This window comes from Ambystoma mexicanum, chromosome 6q, assembly GCF_040938575.1.
Source record: "Ambystoma mexicanum isolate Mex_15411 chromosome 6q, UKY_AmexF1_1, whole genome shotgun sequence".
Taxonomy (NCBI): domain Eukaryota; kingdom Metazoa; phylum Chordata; class Amphibia; order Caudata; family Ambystomatidae; genus Ambystoma; species Ambystoma mexicanum.
In genome coordinates this window covers 62,435,883-62,458,478 of record NC_090937.1, presented here as the reverse complement: position 1 = coordinate 62,458,478, position 22,596 = coordinate 62,435,883, and the positions used below count along the sequence as shown (strand labels likewise).

The 22,596-nt window shown below is 47.9% G+C and overlaps 1 protein-coding gene across 1 annotated transcript in view; it reads left to right on the top strand.

The window, feature by feature from the left end:
* The window catches only part of FBXO10 (F-box protein 10), a 794,278-nt gene extending 776,507 nt beyond the window's left edge, over positions 1–17,771 (top strand). Inside the window, exon 11 of the mRNA XM_069630484.1 lies at positions 12,355–17,771. Coding sequence (XP_069486585.1) covers positions 12,355–12,532 — 178 coding nt within the window. The 3' untranslated portion in view covers positions 12,533–17,771. The remainder of the gene's footprint in view (positions 1–12,354) is intronic.
* Positions 17,772–22,596: the final 4,825 nt, after the last annotated feature.

Sequence of the window (22,596 nt, the reverse complement as noted above, 5' to 3'; positions counted from 1 at the left end):
CTGTTAAGGCCTCGGTAGTCGATACATGGTCGGAGTTCTTCGGTTCCTTTCTTAGAAACAAAGAATAATGAAGCCCCAGCCGAGGAAGTGGATTCACGTATAAGTCCATTCTGGAGGTTGGTGTTCAGGTATTCTCTCAAGGCTTCCTTCTCGGGAAGAGATAATGGAAACATCCTCCCAAATGGAACCGTAGCTCCAGGAATATGTTCAATCTTGCAATCTTCTGGTCTGTGAGGTGGTAAAGGCCTGGGTTGTACATCAGAAAATACGTCTTCAAAGTTCTGGTATGCAGATGGCACTACGTTTACGTTCCTTATAGGCACAGGTTCTCCTTGGTGTGATTGGATGGGAGTAAGGTTAAAGCAAGAGTGTAAACAATAGTCTGATAGGAATTCTACTACATTGGTCTCCCGGTTGATATGGGGATTATGTTTTCTGAGCCAAGGGATTCCCAGTATAACTGGGAAATGTGCTGCCTTTATAAGATCGAAGACAATTCTTTCCTGATGGGGAGGCATCTTAACCGTTACCTCGTAGGTCTCCTGTGTGATGTCACGCTCACCTGATTCCCACGGAGGCGCAGGTCAGGCTTCGAGTGCTGATGCTTCTTCAATGGTGAAGCACAGGACTCTGATGATGGACAGGAAGGGCCCCTCTACTCTGGTTTTTCTGGCTCGCAGGAATATTCCCCTGTGCATGAAAAGGGAGTATTACCTACTGACGGAATAATGCTCAAGCCTCCCACTCCCTTCCAACCCTCCACGATTCCCTTCCACGATTCCCCGTGAAATTTCACCTTAGGGTCTGGAAGGATGAGTTCTCCATCCTGCTTCTGATGCAGGGGCGCGTTGAAACCCAGTTACTTCACTGGATTGAGGTTTGATGGGAGCTCAAAATAAGCTTGACTATTCAGGTGAGGCGCTGTAAGAGTTCTGTTGCAAGTTCAAAAGTTCAAGCTTAATAATAATGTTCATTGTCATATTGCAACAAGCGCTAATGCTTATGTCTTTTTCGCCTTAGGGGCCGGGGTTTGGAATGCCGGAGATATGGCGCCGACCCGAAGTGTAAGTTCTGGATGAGCGTTCAGGTAATGTCTTTGCATTCGCACATTCAATGTCTTTGTCTTTTTTCCCCATAGGGGCCGGGGTCTGGAATGCCAGGAAGCGGCAGGACCCGAAATGAAATGGGAATGACCCAACAGGTAAGTCTTAGAAGGAAACTGAGCTTTTCCTATTTCCCTTCCTTCTCTCACCTTGTTTTCTTGTCTTTTCTCTCTAGGCTCTGGGAAGTGGGTGCGGATCCGGATGATCGCTGCTGAAGATGGAGGCACGCAGGAAAGGTGAGTGAAATGCAGCGCTGCAGCGATCGACGCGATGAGCTTTTAAATAAAAGTCTTCCTTTTCAGGATTGTCGGCGAGATGTCTCCCGGGATGCAGATTTAGCAGGTAAGGACTTTTCCTTCTTCTGTTCTCTTCTTCTCTTCCTTTGCAGGTGATCCAGGATGCTGGCAGGCGTGGCAGAAGTCAGGATGCAGGAGCAGACACGGTGAGCGTCCAGCTGCTAGATGCAGAACAATGCGAAGCACCTGTGGCTGTTCGGGTGGGGTTTAAATAGCCTTGGAAGAAGTTCCAGGTATGTATCCTTCCTCCAATCAGGTATGTATCCTTCCCCGACCACGCCCGGATGGTAAATTAGTCCCACAGGTAAAGTAGTTCCTTTCAGGCCTCAAGGAGGCCAGGATCCTGCAGCATGGTCTGCATCAGGTAAGTGCACCCAAGCACTCCCATAATGAGCCTGGCACCTATGGCACCAGGACTGTCTTTTATGAGCCTGGCGCCATAGGCGCCAGGACACTGTCCAAAGGGCCCCTATATGGGGTTGCTGGGTCCTTCCTTGGGGACTGGATGTCCGCTTTCGGGGACGCAGGGCTTGAACCGGCTCCCCGGGAGCGGGCATCATGACATCAGAGGCGTTCCATCGACTCCTTCTACAGGTATGGGCTGGTCCTTTCTTCGTCTTGGTATGGATTGGTTTCTTGCCGACTGATCATCCATAAAATTGCCAGCAGCCCCACAGTCTAACATGGCTAGGCACTCCATCCTATGATCTTCGGTCCATTCTATGGATACCTTAAACACCATTAACTGATGCAAGGATTCCAAGTATTTTGAGGGTACTGGAAGACAGGGAGCAACAGCTGAAACCCCTTCCTTGTCCCTGCTCAAGGTCGGGATCGTTCGTTTCCGATCTTCTGGGAGGAACTTCTGGACAATCACATAGAAGGTGTCTCTCTGAGCCACAGTAAAGGCAAAGACTGAGTTCTTTTTGACGTTTTCTTTCTGCAGCGGTCAGAGGCCTCTAGCTGATCCGATCTGCATAGGTTCGTCAGACAAGGGTGCTGATGGAACTTTCTCCCAGGAGTAAGGGAGGTTCGGAGGTAAAGGGGTGAAAGATCTGGGTCGTCTTCTCTCTGCTCTTCGTTCTGTTAGGCGATACTCAATCTGTAAAGCCAAGGAAACGAGATCCTGAAAGGTCATGGTTCTGGCGATCCTGGCCAGCTTGTCTTTTATATCTTCGTGTAGACCCCTTCTGAATAACGTCTGTTTAGCTGAATCCGGCCATCCGGTTTTTTGTGCTACTCTTTGGAAGTTGGAGACATATGTTTGAACGTCCGAAGATCCCTGTCTAGTATCTAACAGGCTCTCGTAAGAGGTATATAACACTTCTGGTTTTTCAAATCGGGTACCGAACTGCTGTATAAATAGCCCGTAATCGTTCAAAACCGGGTCAGAATCAGTGACTAATGGCGTGGCCCATGCTAAGGCGTTTCCAACTAGATTGGATATGAGGAATCCGACCTTAGCCTTGTCAAGTTCAAAGGTCTTTGGGCGGAAAGTGTAGCAGATCAAACAGGCATCCAGAAATTCCTTACGTTTTTTGGGATATCCGTCGAACTTGCCACAGGGTAGGGGTAATGGTGGAAAGTCTCCTCGGTTTTCTTCCCTTTGGAGTATCTGCTGACGTAAAGCCACGTTGTCAGTCTTCAAAGCAGTGTTATCAGCTTTTAGGTTTGTACCTCTACAGTCATCCCCTGTATGGCATTGACCAATTCCTGGTATTGCTCAGGCTTTGGTGGTAATCTTTCTGATACAGTATTCTTATCCCCCACCTCCTCCTCCTCCTCACCTGTAGACAAATCCTCAGAGGATCCTTCCGTCGTTATTTCCCTTCTCTCACTCCAGGCAGAATCAGGCTACTTTCTGTGGATTTTGGGATTAGCCCTTCTGGAGGCCACCTTGCCTAAAAGCAACTAGTCCGGCAGCGGAGACCCCCAGTGAGCCGACCCCCACGATCAGGGAAAAAGCCTTGCTGAAAAAACCCTGATTTAGATGAGGTGGTCAGTGAGAGACGAGATGTTACTTGGTGTAGGCTGTGTAGGAATACAACTTCCAGCATGCAACAGCAGAGCAGGTTCAGAGAGAATGATGAAGTGCTGGTTCCGTAATAAACTCTATGCATATGCCGGTGAACCCAAGTAGACACTGAAGGTCAGTGGCGTAGGACCAGGAAGGACGGAAGTAAACAGACAAACCTTCGTTCCATAGCGGAAGAGCCAGAACAGACAGGAGCTGGAAGAACGTAGGAGACGAGGTAAGGAAGCTCTGCGGAAAAAAATACAGGCGCGAGACGAACAGAGTGGAAGGCACGAAAATGGGGAGAAAAACACAGAAAAGGAATGGAGGAACAGGTAACTGCAGACAGCAGATACGCTCGGTAAGCATGTAAACCTGAAAAACGCTGGGTTGCAACGCGACGAGCGTGACCTGACGGCACGTATTTCAATACGTCAGGTTAGAAGAAAAAACACTAGACCGCTGCGTACACTTCCAGCGATCGGCTCAATGCTTCCTCCATTGAGTCCATAACTTCCGGGGACGATGGATCATGACAGTTTCACGAAAAATGTCAGCGCAGTGTGGGGTTTGATATGATATGATAGGTTATTTATAATGCGCTTAATACCCAGAGGTTTCTAAGCGTGGACCCGGGGATCGAACCTGCGTTTCTCTGTGTCATCTTGCTTCCAAGGCTAGCACGTTGCCCCTGAGCTATCCTCCCGGGATGAAGACTCCATTTCTTTCTGATCTGCCCGTTTTACCGTACCGAGAGGAAGATAAAGTATGGTTAAAGCCACGCTTTTTGGGTCATCACATTAGATCATGCAAGGAAGCCATGTCCTTTTTGATCAAGTGTGTCAATCCCCAGTTTTTATACAATTTGATTAAGTTCATAAGTTATGTAACATGACATGAGTTACCAGGAGCGGGCTCTGCTTGGTTGACAAATTAACTATTATAAATACTGTTTTAATCAAGGTTCCTCTAAGAGGACGGTCTAGGCCTGCTGATCCTAATAGCTTTAACCCTAATTGCTCATTGTTATTATCTGTTATGTTTAGGTAACTGTTAATGTATTTGTAAATCATTCTGTTCATGGAGTAAGGAACAAGTTACTTACCTGTAACTGTTGTTCTCCAGCATGGGTCTGGCATGGATTCACATGCTCATGAATATTCCCCGTCGTCAGGCTGGGAATCCTCGGTAAAAAAAATCAGTATCAGTTTCGTTTCTGATCTGTCTTTCGTAGTAGTAACCAATCACTGATCTCTGCGTCATACTGACCACAGCCAATGACTGCCATCTGCCTAAGCCCCGCCTCTGGCAGCCATCTTCAGATTTGGTAGCACGTGAAGTGGCAGTATGACCAAGTGAAGAGCCGCAGAGGGGTAGGCGGAAGGGTTCGCATGTGAATCCATGCTAGACCCATGCTGGAGAACAACAGTTACAGGTAAGTAACTTGTTCCTTCTCCAGCATGGATTCACATGCTCATGAATAAAAGTATACATAGCAGTACATACATGCACAACCACGGGAGGTGGCAACAGGCTCAACATTAAGCAATACAACAACTCAACATTAAGCATCTCTTACCTTCTCACCAGGCTCACCTTAGGCGAACAGGTTGCGCAGCACTGCTTGGCCGACCCTGGACTCCTCCCTGGAATCCCGGTCGACGCAGTAGAATTTCGTGAAGGTGTGCGTCGACCTCCACGTAGCAGCCCTGCAGATGTCCAGCAGGGGCACACCAGATAGGAACGCCGTGGTAGCTGCGATCGCTCTGGTAGAATGGGCTCTCGGACGGCCGGGCAGCGGTCGGTTTGCCAACCGATGACAGTACATGATACAGCCGGAGAGCCATCTGGAAATGGAAGCCTTTGAGAGAGCCTTCCCCTGATTGACAGGTCCAAAGTTCACAAAAAGTTGTGACGTCTTCCGAAAACTCTTCGTGCGGTCCACGTAGAACTTCAGCGCTCTAGCCACATCCAGCGAGTGCAAAGTCCTTTCAGCCAGCGACGAAGGCGACAGGAAGAAAACAGGCAACACCAAGCGTTCGTTGAGGTGGAAGTCCGACGGCACCTTGGGCATGAAGGAGGGGTGCGTCCTGAGCACTACCCTTGTGTCGTGAAAAGTGAAGTACGGGGGCTTGCAGGAAAGGGCCTGTATCTCTCCCACCCATCGTGCGGAGGTGATGGCCACAAGAAATGCTGTTTTCCACGACAAGAACTTCAACGGAGCTGAGTGCAGAGGCTCGAACGGAAGTCCCATGAGCTTCGTCAGCACCACGTTGAGCTCCCACGCCGGGGCCGGAGCCTTCACCGGCGGGAACGATATGAACAGTCCCTTCATGAATTCTTTCACCAGACGATGAGACCACAAAGACGTCCGTCCCGTGGTTCTGGTTTATCAGGAGATCGCAGCAAGATGAATCTTGATGGAAGCGTGCGCCAGTCCAGCGTCAGTAGGTACGGCAGTACTTGAGGAGCCGTAATCCGTAGAGGGTTAATCTTCTGTGCGTGGCACCAGACAGAGAATCTCTTCCATTTGTGTCTGTATCATTTAAGAGTTGAGGACGCCCTGGCCTTTGCAAGAACCTCTCTGCAGTCGGCCGGTATGTCGTAACCTCCAAACTGTAACGCTGCAGGAGCCAGGCCTGCAAGTTCAGCGACTTCGGGTCGTGATGGAGGATGGCGCCTCCTTCCCTGGAGAGAAGATCCGCGTCCACTGGCAGCTTGATTGACGGGGACGCTGACAAGTCCAGAAGGTCCGGGAACCATATCTGCCTCGGCCACGCAGGTGCGACGAGGATCATCCTGCACCGTGACCTCTTGAGCTGGTTGATGAGCCGGATCAGCAACGTCAATGGAGGGAACGCGTATAGAAACAGGCTCTCCCAGGGGAACGAGAAAGCATCGCCCATGCTCCTCGGCTGGGGAAACCTGCTGGCGAACCTCCGGCACTTGGAGTTCAGCGCCATCGCGAACAGATCGATCTGGGGAGTGCCCCACCGTCGGAAGAGGCGGTCCACTGGATCCTGTCGTAGTTCCCACTCGTGGCACGAGCGCAGCTCTCTGCTGAGCGAGTCGGCGATGGTGTTTTTTATTGCTGCCAGATGAAACGGCACCAGAAACATCCCTTGGGCGACGGCCCAATACCACAGATCCTGCGCTTCCTTGGACAGGGCTGGGGACCTGGTACCGCCCTGCTTCCTGATGTAGAACATGGTGGTGGTGTTGTCGGTGAAGATCCTCACCACCTTGCCCTTGAGGGACAGAAGAAAGGACCTGAGGGCCCAAAACACTGCTCGGGGCTCCAGGACGTTGATATGGAGGGACTTCTCCGTCGGAAGCCAAAGGCCTCTCGCGTGCAGATTTTCGGTGTGCGCTCCCCACCCTTCCAGGGAGGCATCCGTGGTCACTGTCTTCTGGTGGCCCGAGGTCTGGAAGTCCATGCCCGCCGTCAGATGCGTGCGCGTGCCCCACCACCGGATCGCTCGTCGGAAGCTCTCGTCGAGTGTGATCCTGTCCTCGAAGCTGCCCGTCGTCTGGATCCAGCGGGCGTCCAGGAACTCCTGTAACTGGCGCATCCGAAGCCTGCACAGGCGAATGAGATAAATGCAAGAAGACATCATTCCGAGGAGGGATTTGATGGACCTCACCCTGGCCGTGTCCGCAACCAGCATCCGCTGCACCTTGCCCAAGATGGCCCCCGTCCTTTCCTCCGACGGAGAGGCCAGAAGCGCCACTGTGTCGAGTTTCGCTCCCAGAAACAGTGCGTCTTGCGCGGGCACCAGGTGGGACTTGGCGTAGTTTATGGAGAATCCCAGGTCCGTGAGTAGTTGGACGGTCCTCGCCATGTGCTCCGCGGCGAGCTCCCTTGTCTTTGCTCGGATGAGTCAGTCGTCCAGGTAGGGGTAGACGTGGATCCCCTCCAGGCGCAGCCGCGCCGCCACCGGTGCGAGGCACTTGGTGAACACCCTGGGTGCCGACCTCAATCCGAAGGGAAGGGCTCTGAACTGGTAGTGACGCCCTTGGACCACGAATCTGAGAAACTTTCGGTGTCCCTTTAGGATGGGGATATGAAAGTAAGTATCCTCCAAATCCAACGACGACAGGAAATCGCCCTCCTCCAGCTGACCCAGGACGTGCTGGAGGGTGACCATCCGGAACTTCTGTGCCTTGATGAATTTGTTCAGTTGTCGTAGGTCCAGGATGGGACGCAATCCTCCTGTCTTCTTCTTCACGAGGAAGTATCTTGAGTAAACTCCGGAGCCCCGAAGCCTCTTTGGGACGAGCTTGATAGCGCCTTTCTTGAGCATCGCCTTTACCTCCAAGAGAAGTTGTGGGACGTGATGTTCCTTCCTGGCCACGGGGGGGACGCGCTGGCACTTCTTTAGAAACTCGAGCGCGTGATCCTGGGCCAGGGCATCCAGCACCCAACGGTCGGTGGAGATGGACTCCCCACGCTGACGAAGTTCGCCAGCTGGCCTCCCACCGGGATGCTTCGGTGGGGGCCCGACCCCACCGCCGGTTCAGTCCTGCTTCGATGAGGCTTTGCCACCTTGTCCTCCCTGGCGACGACGGCGGGGTCCGCCCGACTTGCCTCGTCCCCTGTAGGCTTCCTGTGACGACGAACGGGCCGCTTGACGGTAGGTGGAATATCCGCCGCCAGAACCTTTGGAGGCACCCTGCTTGCCTCCGGCGCTCGGAAAGGACGGCCGTCGTTGCTGGAGAACACCAAGAGCCTGGGCCGTCTCCGTGTCCGTCTTGATGGCTTGTAGGGAATCGTCCACTGTTTTCCCAAACAGGTTGCTCCTGTCGAACGGCATGTCCAAAACTCTGGTCTGCACGTCCTGCCGGAAGTCCGTTGCCTTGAGCCATCCACGCCGTCTAAGGCACACGCCGTTGCCCAACTGGCGAAACCCAGTGTCAGCCATGTCTGGCGCTATCGTAATGGCGTGGTCCGATGCCACTTCTCCTTCCTGCAAGATCTCTAGGGCCTCCGCCCTCTTGTCGTCCGGTAGAAAGTCCAGCAGGGGGGCGATCTTGTACCACAACTCCCTGTCGTAGCGGGCTACGATAGCCAAGGCGGTGGCAGCCTTAATCGTCGTCGCTGCCGATGAGATGACTCTGCGTCCCATCGTGTCCAATTTTTTTCCCTCGCGGTCCGGGGGGGGGGGGAGGTTGACGTAGAGGCCGAAGCCCCCCCTGCTTTCTTCCTGGCTGCCGCGGAGACTACCTAGTCCGGGGTCGGCTGTGCCCGAAGGCACAAGGGGGCCGCGTCCGGGACCCGGTACTTCTTCTCGTACCGATCCCTTCTCGCAGGCGTTGTGGATGAGTTCTTGAGGAGGGCGAGACCCTCGTCATCTCAGATATCATCCAGTAGAGGTACAGAGAAGACAGTCTTCCTCTTGGTCTTGCGCCGTTGATAAAGGAAACCTTCCTTCTTCTTCTCTTCCGGGCAGAGCTGGAAAAGCTCGGATGCCCTGGCGATCATGGCGTGAAACGATCCAATCTCGTCGGGCGGGGAAGCCCGGGGAGGAGGTGACGACGGAAGATCCTCGTAGTAAACCTCGTCGTCTGTACCCGTCGCGGCCGTGTCCGTCCCGTATCATCCCCATGGGTCGTGGACGGGGAGGAGGGCTGAGCAGGGCGCGATGGTTGAAAAGGAGGTGGAGGATGAATCCTTCTCTTAGGAGGGGAGCTCCCAGAAGGGCCTGGCTCCGGGTCCCCCGTTGGGAGCGGGTCCTCCGTCGGTGGTAACGGCAATCTCGTCCTTATCTCCAAGCATAAGGACTGTATAGCCAACAAAATGGCCGCCGAGTTGTCTTGCGGCACTGGTTGAGGGGATTCCGACGGGTGGTCAGGAACCTCGTCGGCACCCTCGACATTCTCGTCGTCTCCTACGTCGGGGTCCCTCCCAACGGGCTGGTCTTCTTCCACGCCAATGCCGTGGCTTAAGACTTCGATCAGCTCCTCTTCAGAGGTTGAGGCCGAATCCACGATGGCCTCCTGCCCCCTCTTTTTCTTCTCCGTCGGAGGTTTCACGGGGGTTCTGTCGATGGGCTTGAAAGAGGACTCCCTCCGCGGTGGCAGGGAGACTCTGGGCCCCAGGGTTGCCTCCACTGGTGTAGCCTCCACAGGCTGAGCCAGGACCGCCGCGACTGTCTCGATAGAGGCCTTGGCAGGGTGGATCAAGGCTTTCACCACCTTAGGTGCGCTCACCGCCGTCTCCTTGGGGGGGGACGGTCACCGCCTCGCTCCCCCTCCGATGGAGCCTTCGAGCTCGACCAGGGCCTCTCCAGAAGCTTCGCCGGGTGCTGGGACTTCCTCTTACCCAAGCCAGAGCGTTGGCTCATGGTTGATGGCGCCGGGGAGGTTGCGCCCTGCCTGGCAACCGAAGAGCCCGACCGTTCGGCGCTGCCGGTGCCAGCGGACTCGCGGTGCTTGGCCTTCTGTTGGGCCCCCATCGCCGGGGCACCCTCAAAGGTCTTAGAAGACCGCTCAGACGACTTCTTCTTTTTCTCGCCTGACAGGCTCTTCCCTTCCAGCCAGTTGGCGAGATGCAGATGGCGGTCCTTCATGGTCCGCTCCGACATGTTGCCGCAAAACGCACAGTCCTTCTCCACGTGCGTCTTGTCCTCATACAGGCAGTAGAGGCAAAGGGAGTGTTCGTCCTCCTTGAAGACATTCTGAAGCTGGCATCCAGGGCAGACCCTGAACAGCTTTCCGGGCGTCGAGCTTCCCTTCTCCTGGGCCATGTCTGAGATGGGCTTGAGAAACTTCTGGAGTCCTCCAAAAGCGTGGCTCAACGAAATCTTCACCCTTGAGGGGCGTAGAAGAATCCGACACGGATCCCCGTTGATCGGATAAAGAAACGGTGGAGCTTGAGGCTCTTTTGACCGAAAAAAGAGAGAATTTTCCGATGAAAAAGCACGAAAACGCACTAAAGCTAGAGAGCAATAGCACAAGGATCCCAACACTTGAACGTGCGGTAAAAATCTGAAGATGGCTGCCAGAGGCGGGGCTTAGGGAGATGGAAGTCATTGGCTGTGGTCAGTATGACGCAGAGATCAGTGATTGGTTAATACTACGAAAGACAGATCAGAAACAAAACTGATACTGATTTTTCTTTACCGAGGATTCCCAGCCTGAAGACGGGGAATATTCATGAGCATGTGAATCCATGCCAGACCCCATGCTGGAGAATCAGAAATAAACATGTTCAGAAGGAGCTCTGGTGCTTGACATCTGTCCTTCACAGCAGACCTCATATTCGACAAATTGGTGCTAAAAAGAATCACCTTTGGTCTCTTAGACTAATATCTAATTGAACAAATTGTCTACCACAAGGTATTTTTACCAATATCATTAGTTGCACTATAAACCTCCTGGTGAAAAACGTTGTGAATTTGTTCCAAAATAGTGGTAGTGCCTGAGGGAGATTTGTACAAGTAAATTACTGTTTTGTTAAAAAGAAATCTACACCAGCATATGAGGCTGTTATTGGGGATATTCTTTCTTTTTCTTTCTCTTTTGCCTAGGTGTCCCTCAATTGGCACCTGTTTCACCAAGTTAATCAATATGAATGAATTAATATATGAATATGCCAGTGTTGTTTTTCATTTACATAGCCCCTAAAGCCATAGCTGTGGCTTCAAAGCGCTGTTTGTTTTCTCCAAATTCCTAAGACCCTAGCCTGAACATTACGTGATAAGAATGTACATTTTCTTTCGCAGGGATGATTAGTTCTGTAGGTTTACCGTGAACAGTTATATGCAGGGTGTTGAGTTCTGTGTGTTTGTCTATCTGAACGCGCCAGTGATTGATGGCGTGAAAAATGAATGTGGGTCGCGGGCCAGCTACTTTGGGGGTGCCCACACTAAAACGGTAAAGTGAGCAAAGTGCGTTGGGACGCTACTCGCTATCCCAAAGCAATTGATTGTTAGTTGTGGGCTCTGCGATTGCATGAGGAAGCGTACATTACATTTTTTCGGCAAAAACATGATAAACGGCATGTTGCATTGTAGGAAAATAAAAATGGCTTCGTAAGGGATGTCTAGTATTGCAGTTTTATCTTTAGCAGTTGTGTTGTGTTGGGTGGGGAGTGTACTGTGCTGTTTGACTCTTTTGAAAGTCGCGGCTGTGGGGCTGGGTGCCCTAGACTGGAATCGGTGTTGTCCCGTTTCCCACAATGAATGGCAAAAGGGCTGTTCCATCTTTATACAGGCGCACAACGGCTGCACTGCTATTGATGTAAAGGCTAGCCAATCAGACCTATTCAAAGTAATCACTCATCCTGCAAACACTTAAAATATATATATATAATCATTTTTGGTTATTTCCAAATCGATCAGGGAGAGGGGGAAATGAATTGATAACCATATAGTTAGAAAACTCTTAATATTTGTGTTAAATATGTGCCTTGCTATTTATCTAAATAGCTAGGACAAACTAAAACATAGCCAATAGTTTTCCTTTCAATGGTTTATGAAAACGGGAGTTAATGGCTCTGTCGAAGCTGTTTTTCTACTATTGTACCACAAAAGCTGAAGCTGAGTTGTTCAGTTTGCTGTGCTGGATCACTGATCACATTTCCTAGCTTTCCACACATTTGGCATCATTGTTCTTCATGTTAAATGGTATACATTGTAGTAAGATCTTCCCTTCCTGCGCCATTGCGTTTCATGGGCCCATTTATTGAAATCTTTCTTCGATTTCAAAACAGGGTAAATATTGCATACACTTTGCAAAGAGGAAGTGCACATTTGCACTGCCATTTACACTGAGGTTAAAGTTGCCCCGCTACAAAATTACATTGATGCAAAGAATGTATGCACTGATGCAAATACCAAAATGTAACTTGACTGGTGCAAAGTTAATGTCATCCTTAGCAGGGTACGGGGTCGGTCAGTTCACAAGTGTACCATAACAGAATTATGTTTAATGCTTTCAGGTGTGATGCAACATGGAAACTTGAGAATCCCCCAGCAAGACCTCACATTGAAGGCTCGAGCAGGGTTGTCTCGGCCACACAGAACAGTCAACGCGTCACAACTATGACCACCAGGATAGCCGCAAGAGTCGAGGGAGGCTGCCACAACAATGGGAGTATCTTCTGCACTATTGTTTGATTTCCACACCATTTCCTTTCCACGGCTCATTGCAAAGCTACACAAGCGCATCCGGTCCTCCTCTGTTTAGTGCAATGACGAGGAGAGAGCATGTGGAATGGAGGCACGTGGGCTGCGGAAACCGAAGGTGGGCGATGCCTCAAGAATGCTGCTGGTGCGTGGTGGCTTGGGCCAGGTGAAAAAAGAGCTAGTGGTCCATTGCGAGTTAAGGACTAGGTTGAGGTTTGCAACGATGCTTCCACCGTGGTGCAAGTTGTTTCTTTGTTGAGTGGTGAATCCTTGCCACTACTGCACATGCAGCAACAAGTATGCAACAAAGTGGGTATCCTTATCAAAACACACATCATCTAGAGCACTTTATTGATCATCTTTCCCCCTCTTTAATGTAAATGTCTGTTGCCAAGGACCCCATTCCTCAAATGGACCACTGATTGGGCGGGTCCAGAGTCTGCTTCTTCTAGTTTTCCATCACCCCTGTATAACTGTGCAATTGAAATATGATCCGAATTTCAGATCTTGTTTGCCTGTCCACAACCTATATAGTCTTTACATTTTTAGGCAGCGAAAAAGCTGCAGTCTTCTTTCAAGCACCCCAAAATAGACGTATTGACAATACAGCCATGTTATCAAGTGTAATTTCTAATACTCGGCCATGCCCCTGCCTAGCTAAGCTGGCACTCCCTTAATTCCCCACCTGATGCCTGAGGTGGACCTCCCAACATGAGATATTGCTCCAGCCAATGCAATATAACGGTTTGGGGTCGATCCCGTCACCTCCAAGGCTCCTTTTTATGGGGCTACCTCCCCTTGGCCCTCTGTCTGGAGTCCCATTGCATTGAATAAAACCCTGAAAATGCATCTTCTGCTGTGCATTTGGGTCTAGGCTCCTCTTCGCATCTTCCTGGTGGCTGATTGGCAATCGAGCTCCGAGATACTCTTTGTACTCTTCCAGAATTTCCCCTTTAGCCCCCCACCTTCTTGTTGTGCGAGTTTTGCTTATCATTGTGTGCACTATATCAACGTAGATACAGAAAAGAGTAACATAATAGCCAGAAAATGGCCTGACTTGGCAGTGAAGAACTAAGGATGGTGACTTAATGGTGGGCAGAGGTTTCCAAGTAGAATGCAGGTGCCAACGTCCTCTGGATTGACCAACTGGTGGCCTTCCTATTCCAACTCGACTGTCTGTTATTAGGAAGTGGCACACTTACTTTTGAAAGAAAGCAACCATGTTCTCCACGCTGAGCCATTTCAGTGCCAGTTTGAGGGGCAAAAGCCAAAACTCATCTTCTCGGTTAGGCTTTTTAAGGAAGGTAGCTTTGAAGCGGCATGGCATCCTAGCACTTTAATTTTTATAATTTTAACCCCCAATGAAATTTCTATTTTCGTAGGCTGAGAGGATCAACTTTGGTTTTATTCACGTGGCATTATAGCTAATCCTCATGACCCTCCATCCTTCCTGGGGATAAAAAAGCGTACGTTTTTCAGGACTCCAAAATGAAGCATGTAGGTGTTGCACCACATTTTCTAAAGTGTTAATGGTCCAGGTACGTTCAGATGAACCCATTAAAGGTTGATGGTAAATATATGTATACGTTTTTAATATAAAACAATAATAGTGCTCACATTTGCCACTGCGTAAGAGTACTGAGTGCTTTGAAACACATTGTGTATAGGCGCTATATAAATAAACCATCATATCATACTAACATAATCTATTTGTTTTTGACCTGTTTCACACTTGTCCTCCAAGGATGCAAGTGTTCCTCCTTATTTAAAAAAGAAAATACCACCAATAATACATTCTGGCCTTATTGGAATTACGACTCCACTGGGTAGTGATCTCAGTGGTATCGCAATGCTGTATCGCATTTCTTCCTTACTGCTGGCTGTATCGCATTTCTGCATTGCTGCTGGCTGCATTGCAATTCTGCATTACTGCTGGCTGTGTGGCATTCCTGCATTACTGCTGGTTGTATGACATTCCCACCAGTGGCAAATAACTCCAAGGGATAATTACCAATGGCAATAAAACAGGTATATGTCCGAATGCTGACGGAATGATGCCACTCCCATACCGCCAGCATGCACACCTACCTATATTGAAAAATACAATTAAAGAATAATCCCGCCTTTTTTGAAGCTGTACAAATACCACTCGTGGTATGTACCAATTGCTGGTGTTAAAAGATGGCACCAGCCCAAACACATTTAAATTGAACAGGGAAGGCACCTGCCGTGCAAGCCACATATACATAATTACCTGATTGTTTTACATTGACACAAAAACATGCTTTACTTGTGGCAGCTCTGTATGGGATTTGACCTTTTCAACACCAGCACTAGCTGATTTTATGTTGGGAAGTAATTTCCAGCATTTTTGGGGGCAATTCAGTTCTGCAATTGGGTCTATTGTCAGTGAAGATGTAACTGACACTTGCAGTAATCCATTTACCACCAACTGGTATTTTCCTTTTCTGTAACTGGAGGTATTTTACCACCTGTGGTATTCATACCCCTTCCATAATGAGACCCTGTAGATCTTGAAAATGTGAAAAGAGATTGTTTTTTCACACTACACTACTGTTAACTGCCTGTCTGCTACACGGGCAGCTACCAACCTGGTCACAAGTTCACTCTGGTAGGGTAACTCCCCCAAATAACTAATATATAGTTTATCGCTACATTATGCAGCTGTGCACAGGCCTATTGCTCGCTCCCCTGCTATCAGTTCATTGGATAAAAGGATTGCTTAGCGCGATGCCAGTGACTCCTATTCATTGTAGTTGCTGTTCCTTAGATCTTCATCAGTCATGCCTTGGAAGTTACAAGGGCAGTGTCCCTTTTTGTCAAACAATAGTTTCATAGAAACCTTGAAGAAAGGTGTTTATGACTGTTGGTAAAGTCTGTTACTGCCAAAAAAAAAAAGTGGTGGTAACAAAACCAACTAGAACAAAAAAGGAGTGGGGAGCTCCTTTGGATCCCCAAAGTGTGTGAATCTGATCTTAGAAAGCGGTGAAGTGCTGCCTCTCAGAGGGGATAGCGAGTGTGTCTACTAAGTACGCTACTGTCTGACCCAAACACTCAAGTAGACACTTTTCATAATAAATGCCTACATATTTAGAGGGGGCATCCAATGACTTGATTCTACCTTCAATGGAATTTGTATAATTTCATATTGTTCTTATAAAAAATATTTTTTGCACGGCCGGATTTCAGGGAGGATTTAACTCCGGCATGTAGGTAAAGGTAAATCCTCCACTTGCATCCAAAAGTCTTTGCCATGATGGAATAACAGTATGTGGTAAATGCCGAGAAATTCCTGTGCCGTCCTATGGGATTTAACACTGCCTTACCACCGCTCGCAATCCTTTGCTAAATCTGCAGGGCCGAGTGGCGGAAACGGAAAAAAGTTTGTCGGTAATTCCAACAGGCACTACTTGGAGTGCAAAGTTTCACGGTAAGACTCAATTAAAGCAAGGTGAAAGAGTTCACATGTGGAGGTGTTTGGGGCAGGAACTGGGTGGGAATGGCCATAGGGATTAGCATGGCCATTGGCGATCATTAGCAAACAACACCTACAAGCTTTGTCTCCCTCCTCATATGCCATTTCTCCCTATCTGTACTCTAATGCACTAGTTTCCGCTTACAGGGGGTGCTTTAGCACTCCACATCTCCCATTAGCCAAAACATGTGTGCATTAAATAAATGAGCGTGGTTATGCAGTGTGATCATTTTAGGGGATTTGCAGCAAGATTAAAAAAAGAATTCTCAACTAATAATGGTGCAGCCATCACAAAAAGACCCCTGTAAAGGTGTCATTTTTTATTTGTACAAATTAATGCTTATTTGTCATAGAAGGGCTATGCAGTGAACGATAACACAACAAGTCAAACCAAATATCAAACTACAGGGCATTCTGGAATTCTTACACTTGTGAGTGTTGATGTTAGTTATGATAAAGACCATCGGAATTGCTTCCTTTCACTAGATAGTCACCCGAGTGTGTGAAGGGGCTGTTTTTTTCTGGGTTCATCTTAAAAGGAAAGTTTTACTGTGCGGTCTAAAAGCCCACTCTATGAAAAACATACATTTAACAGGAAATTCGCTGTTGCTATGATTTAGCAAGCCCGATTACTATCTGAATGGCTTTTTGTAATTGTTGCTGGTCACGATAGCAGAATAGAAGAGCGGCACTTACTCACTGATCACTAGCAAGTACACAGAAAACACAAGAAGGGGGGGGTCCTATTATAAAACAAAGTAGGAACTCTGAAAGACCGACCCTTAACTTCGGAATATGTGCAAACACTCACACAAATCAAGATTGCCTAGCAGTTAGGCTAAAAGCAATGGAACAGACGGTAAGATCTGTAGACATGGAGAATGCATTTTATGTTGTACTCAGCTCCTACAAACCATGGCAAAGGAAGTATAGTCTACAGCGGGGGTCTGCAACCTGTGGCTCTTAAGTTGGGTTGGACTAAAACTCCCATTATCCCTAACCATTGACTATGCCGTCTTGGACTGATGGGAAGTACAAAACCTCTGAACAGCCAAAGGTTGCAGACGCCTGGCCTACCGTATCTCTTGTTTCTGGATTATCTCTGAGTTTGTCACTTGTTATATGAGGAAGACTAGACGTTTGAAAAGTCCTTGGACGCTAGACGCCCTTTGGAGGAGTGCCTAAGACCTTAAGGAGCTCCCACATTGAGTCTTTTCTTTACAGATTCTGAACACCTGCCTGTACATAATGAGGCTACATATGCAAGCAGTTTTTGTAAATAGTTCATGACAAAATGTATTCAACGTGCAATTATATAGAAACTGAATGTCAGAATTTTACATTCCAGATAGGAAAATACTAACATTTGTAAGAAATAATGTATTAGCAGAATCCTGATTTTGGACAACTTCTAGCAGTGAGCGAGTTAAGTAACGACCAGGTGCTGGTCCTATTCCTGCTGGAGAATAGTGAGCTGCAGTAGCAGAGACCTTCAAGCACGGAGCCGGGGAGGAAGCAGAGACTTTGCAGCTTGGCCCACTGGCCACCATTGCTTTCTCGCAATTCGCTGTCTGTTGCCTTTATGCATTCACTAATTTTGCAATGCTGGTATTTAATATATGAAGGACATCTTTTTTTTCTAATTTTTTTAAAGAAAATGTCTTAATGTGAAATAATACTTAAATAAATATTGTATATATCTATATTCCTTTAATAAAATGCTATATTTTGACATTTTATTGTTGAATTGTTTTTATTTTCGAAAACAAATTGCATGGTAACTAATCTGTTATTTAATTAGTGTGTTTTTTTTATTTTTTTTTTACATGATTGCTACTATAACTTGATCCAGGTTGCGTCGGACGCCAACCTGGGATCTCAGTTCTCCTTGACTGATGTGTCAGGCCAATGCCATCATTGGGTACGGTATGCTTCCTTGAATGTTTGGTCAGGCCCAATATTATGCAAATAAAATGAAAGAAAATCCTCCCCTAGCGCCCAATTAAAAACCCTTAATCTTTTACATTTAGGGATTTGTGCAAGCTGCAAAGTGCACACTTTACAGTCATGCACATATTGAATGTGTGCATTTTGTGCTAGGGGGAAATTAGCACAATATGGAAGGGCAAAAAAAGTCAGATGGCTTCCATCTGCATGTGCAAAAATGTCAGGTCCAATTGAAGTCATGCTCTTTAGGCAATCGTGGCGGGTGTCGGGGGGGGGGGGGGGTCTACACACCTTCAGACGCCCATTGACTGTGTCTGAACATCAAATACCATACAAAGTCACACGTTAAGCAGCACAGACTCTGATTCAAAGAATGTTCTCCCAGAAGACCTTGGCAATTACCACACCACTACGTGGTCACATGCACCTTATTTATAAAATCCATCTGCAGTGGCCTACTTAAGTAGTGGCACAACTCTAAAAATGTTATGCTAATTAAGCAATAAAACCTGAGCAGAGGGGGCATTACCACTTCAGGAAATGCCCTGGGGCGTTACCTGAAGTGGTAATGCCCTCCACCCCCCTGCGAGGGGCTTATTGCTATTAGTACCCGAAGACCAGGGTACTAAAAGTATTTTATTTTTTCCTGTTCCGAAACTCTCTGGTGTTTTGGAACAGAATTATTTTTTATATGTCCGCCGGGGAAGGAAAACTAAGTCCATTTTCCCTTAACATGTCAGCCATTGAGAAAAAACTGAAAAAAGTAAACAAAAAAAAAGGCCCCCATGTAAAGAGAGAAGGGACTACATGTAGTCCCTTATCTCTTTCCATGGTGACCATTAAAAAAAGTAAACAACCAGTTGCCATGGCGGCCATTTTTTTAAGGGACTACAGGTGGTCCTCCTTCCTTTCCACATAGGCCTGTTGCAGATCCGGAGTGGATGCAGAGGAGACAGAAGTGTACCCAGCGTGTCCGCTCCCGAAATGGACTGAAAAGAAGGTAAGTGGGGTGGGCAGAAAGGAGAGAATTCTGTGGATGGGGGAAATCACAGGGGGGACCACACTTATCTCATTCCGTGGTGGGGGAAGATGGTGGCCTCCAGTCCCGAGGCGGCTTGGAGAGGGGGGGGGATTACCGCTGGTAATTCCCCCCCTGTTCCGAGCCTCCTCATTGGCTGAGAGGCTGCCACACCCCCCACCACTCCGGGTACTAATGAGATTTAAACCATGAACTGCTGACACTCTTGCTGATCTGGAAAGAGTAGGGGGGTGGGGTGGGCTAGTTTTGAGAAAGAGAAAATGTTAGTGTGTTGCTGTTGTGGTGCGTGCAGTTTAGAAGTGCCATGATACTGTGTGGATCTGTTTCTAAGTGGTCTTTCACAAGGGCATAGAGGCATTTGTGTCCAGATGGGAGCCGTGTGCCCCCATGGTGCTAGGCTACATTGACTTGCGCATTGGCATGTAGTTAGTTGCAGATCTGTAGAGTTCTGTTTGATGTCTGAAGGGATGGACTTGAAATTGCTTGTGCGACTGGTATAATTGATTGGCTTATAGTGTTTGGGCATAAAGAAGAGTGTTAGTATAGGGGCCAACAAGTCAGACCATTGGCAATCTAGGATGATACTACCGCAGATGAGGCTCCCTTTTTTACCTTAGTTTTTCAACACCTTACAAAACAGTTGGCTTTATTGCCTCTAGCTGGCAGAAGGCCATTATGGTGTTGATCTTCCAGAAAGGAGAATGCCAACAGCCTGTCAATTACAGGATAATAGGCTTAAGTGACAGCCTTTCAACGGGTTATTGTAAAATCTTCCTCAATAGGCTAGCAAATTGGGTCACCAGTGAAAGCATAATTTCTGACCGGCAAGCAGGCTTCAGACAGGGTAAGGGCACTGTGGATCAGGCTTTTTACCTCCACCTAATTCTAGTAGATATGTCTCCAGTTCTAATTCAGCTCAAAACTCCTGCCGATGCTCTATATCCAATCGGGAGACTACATGAGAATAATACTGTAGTTATTAGATATTGACAAGATGGAGCAGAAACTAAGGATTTTCCGATGTCCAGTTGCGTGTTCCAAGGATACATCCTTGCTTTTCTTGCTATATATTAATGATCTGGCCCACCAAATATCGAACGTAGAAGTAGATGCTCCAGAGATTGCAGGCCGCAAAGTCGGCATATTGTAATATGCCAATGATGCTGTGCTGATCTCAAAAACCAGATATGAACTGCAAAAACAGGGATCCTCTTAAACTTTTGTGGAGACTGAAAGCTATCCGTAAACCCTAAAATGACTGTGGCTATGATTTGTCACTATTCTAGCAAAATGAAATAGAAGGGGGAACTATTAAAGGAAGTTGGCTCTTTTGACTACTTGGGGGGAGGGGGGGGAAATCGGATTCAACCAAGGTGCCAAGTGGGGCTGCCAGTGCACAAAGTGAATTGATTTCGGAAAGGCGTGCTGGAGTTCTGGGCATGCTCAGCCAACATCACGGTTGCCATTAACAGTTTTAGAAATTTACAAAACACAAGCTTTACCAGCTGCCCTTTATAGGAGGGAACTGGGAACTATTGGGACCCGAAAACTTGAACTTAAATACAATAGAAGATAAATGATTCAAACAAACATTTGATCTTTCATTAAGCACCCCACAATCCCTCGATTTATGTGAGCATGACTACAATCGATTACATTCTCAGCTCACTGCAAACCACTCTTTTACTGGACGCGGTTGCAGGAATCTGAGCATTTTGCCTGTGTATACAGACATGTTATGGGACACAATTGATTCTCCCGGGGACATACAATGGTGCTGGAGCGGATTACTGATCAATCTACTTCGTATAGTGTAGAGAGAATTTCAAACCTATTCATTGTAATAAATCCCTTCGTGTTTGTTCAAACCAAGGGAGGCTATGACAAATGTTTGATTAGGGAACTCCTCACCCTACTTCTTCTAGCCACACCGGTCACTACCTTTTCACCCAATTGGTTACTGTTGGGAGAGCCCAAAGCAAGTGGAGGGGGCTTGGAAGATAAGAAATTTGGGTGTAGCTTACTGTATGGAGGATAGAAAAAAAGAGTGCTACAATTCTTGCCATAGTCTCACGTAGGGAGCGACGGATTTGAATTAAAGACATATTTCGTCACATCAGAATGTGCAACGTCAATACAGTCTCCCTCCGACAGTTTAGGAGAACTTCCTACCCAACCTATTCGTCTTGCCATCTTAACATCTTGAGGATTAACGCAAGGAACCTTTATACAAGTGTTAATCGAGTGGTCATGTTAATCAGTGAGATGGTAGATTCTGACTGTCCTTCCAGTAAAGCTTTGGCTCCCAGCAAAGGTAAAGCGGCTGGGAGCAAATCCAAATAACTCCAGCCCCAAATTGGAAAGTACACATCCGGGGTGTGCGCCTTGCTGTCATATCAATCAGATGGTGGACTGTAGCTGGTACTCTGTGGTGAGTCGGAAGGAGTTGTCTGGCACTTTAAGCTTCAGAAAGCGGGGGGCACTAGCTTCCCTGTCCTAGCCTCCAAACTATGGAACACCCTCTCCGCTACTATCAATGCGGAAGATTCTTTCAACACCTTCAAGACCAAAACCAAATCTTGGCTTTTCGACCAGCACTAAGACATGCTCTTCGTCTCTGTCTTACATACTCTGGCCTCCTTCCTCTGATACTATTTCTGGCCCGCTACCTCCGTTACTATTTCTGTACACCCTAGGGTATATCCTCTGTTAATCCTAGTGGTACTGTAATCTCTGTAATATATGTAAGACTGTTAATATGCTGTTAATGTACATTTTGTAATATATTTTTGTCTGTATATTATTGTAACTCTGTGTTTTTGCGCCCTGATGCCTCCGGGCCTGATGGTTTGCGCGTTATAAATAAAAACAAATACAAATACAAATTTAAGTAACATTAACGCAACAAAACCCTTGAAATTCAGCGCATTGGGAAACTCAGGACTGACTTAACTCGGCGCATTCCTGATGATCTCCCCCATATGCCATATCCCCATAATAAATTTTTATATGGCATTATGAATTCCTTCTCTGATGATGTATATGTGCTCTTGGGCTTTGTGACGAGAACGTGCAGAGTTAAACCAGTCCTGAGTTTCCCAATGCGCTGAATTTCAAGGGTTTGGTTGCGTCAAGTTCACTCGCCTTAGCTGCACTTCAACTAAAGTGGTTTCCTTGAATTTGAGGGTTTTTGTTATACCATGGTTTTTTTTCAGCACCACTGGCCATGGACTACGCCCCGTGCCCAGTGTATATTTTAAATCAGAAACGGGCCACTAGCCATGGTTATGCCCACTGTATATTTTTGGCACCACAGGCCATGACCTTCAGCCATGGCCAGCGGCCAGTAGCCACAGTCTTCAGCCATGCCACCAGTATATTTCTCAGTGCCATTGTCCATAACCTTCGGCTGTGCCCGGAGGCCCTGGACAGTGTAACACAGGATGTACCCACTGTATATTTTAAAATCAGTAACGGGCCACTAGCCATGGCCTGCGGACGTGCCTTCTGTTTGTTTTTCAGAATGAAGGTCATGGCCAGTGGGCACGGCCTGTGTTGCACCTGATAAAAGCA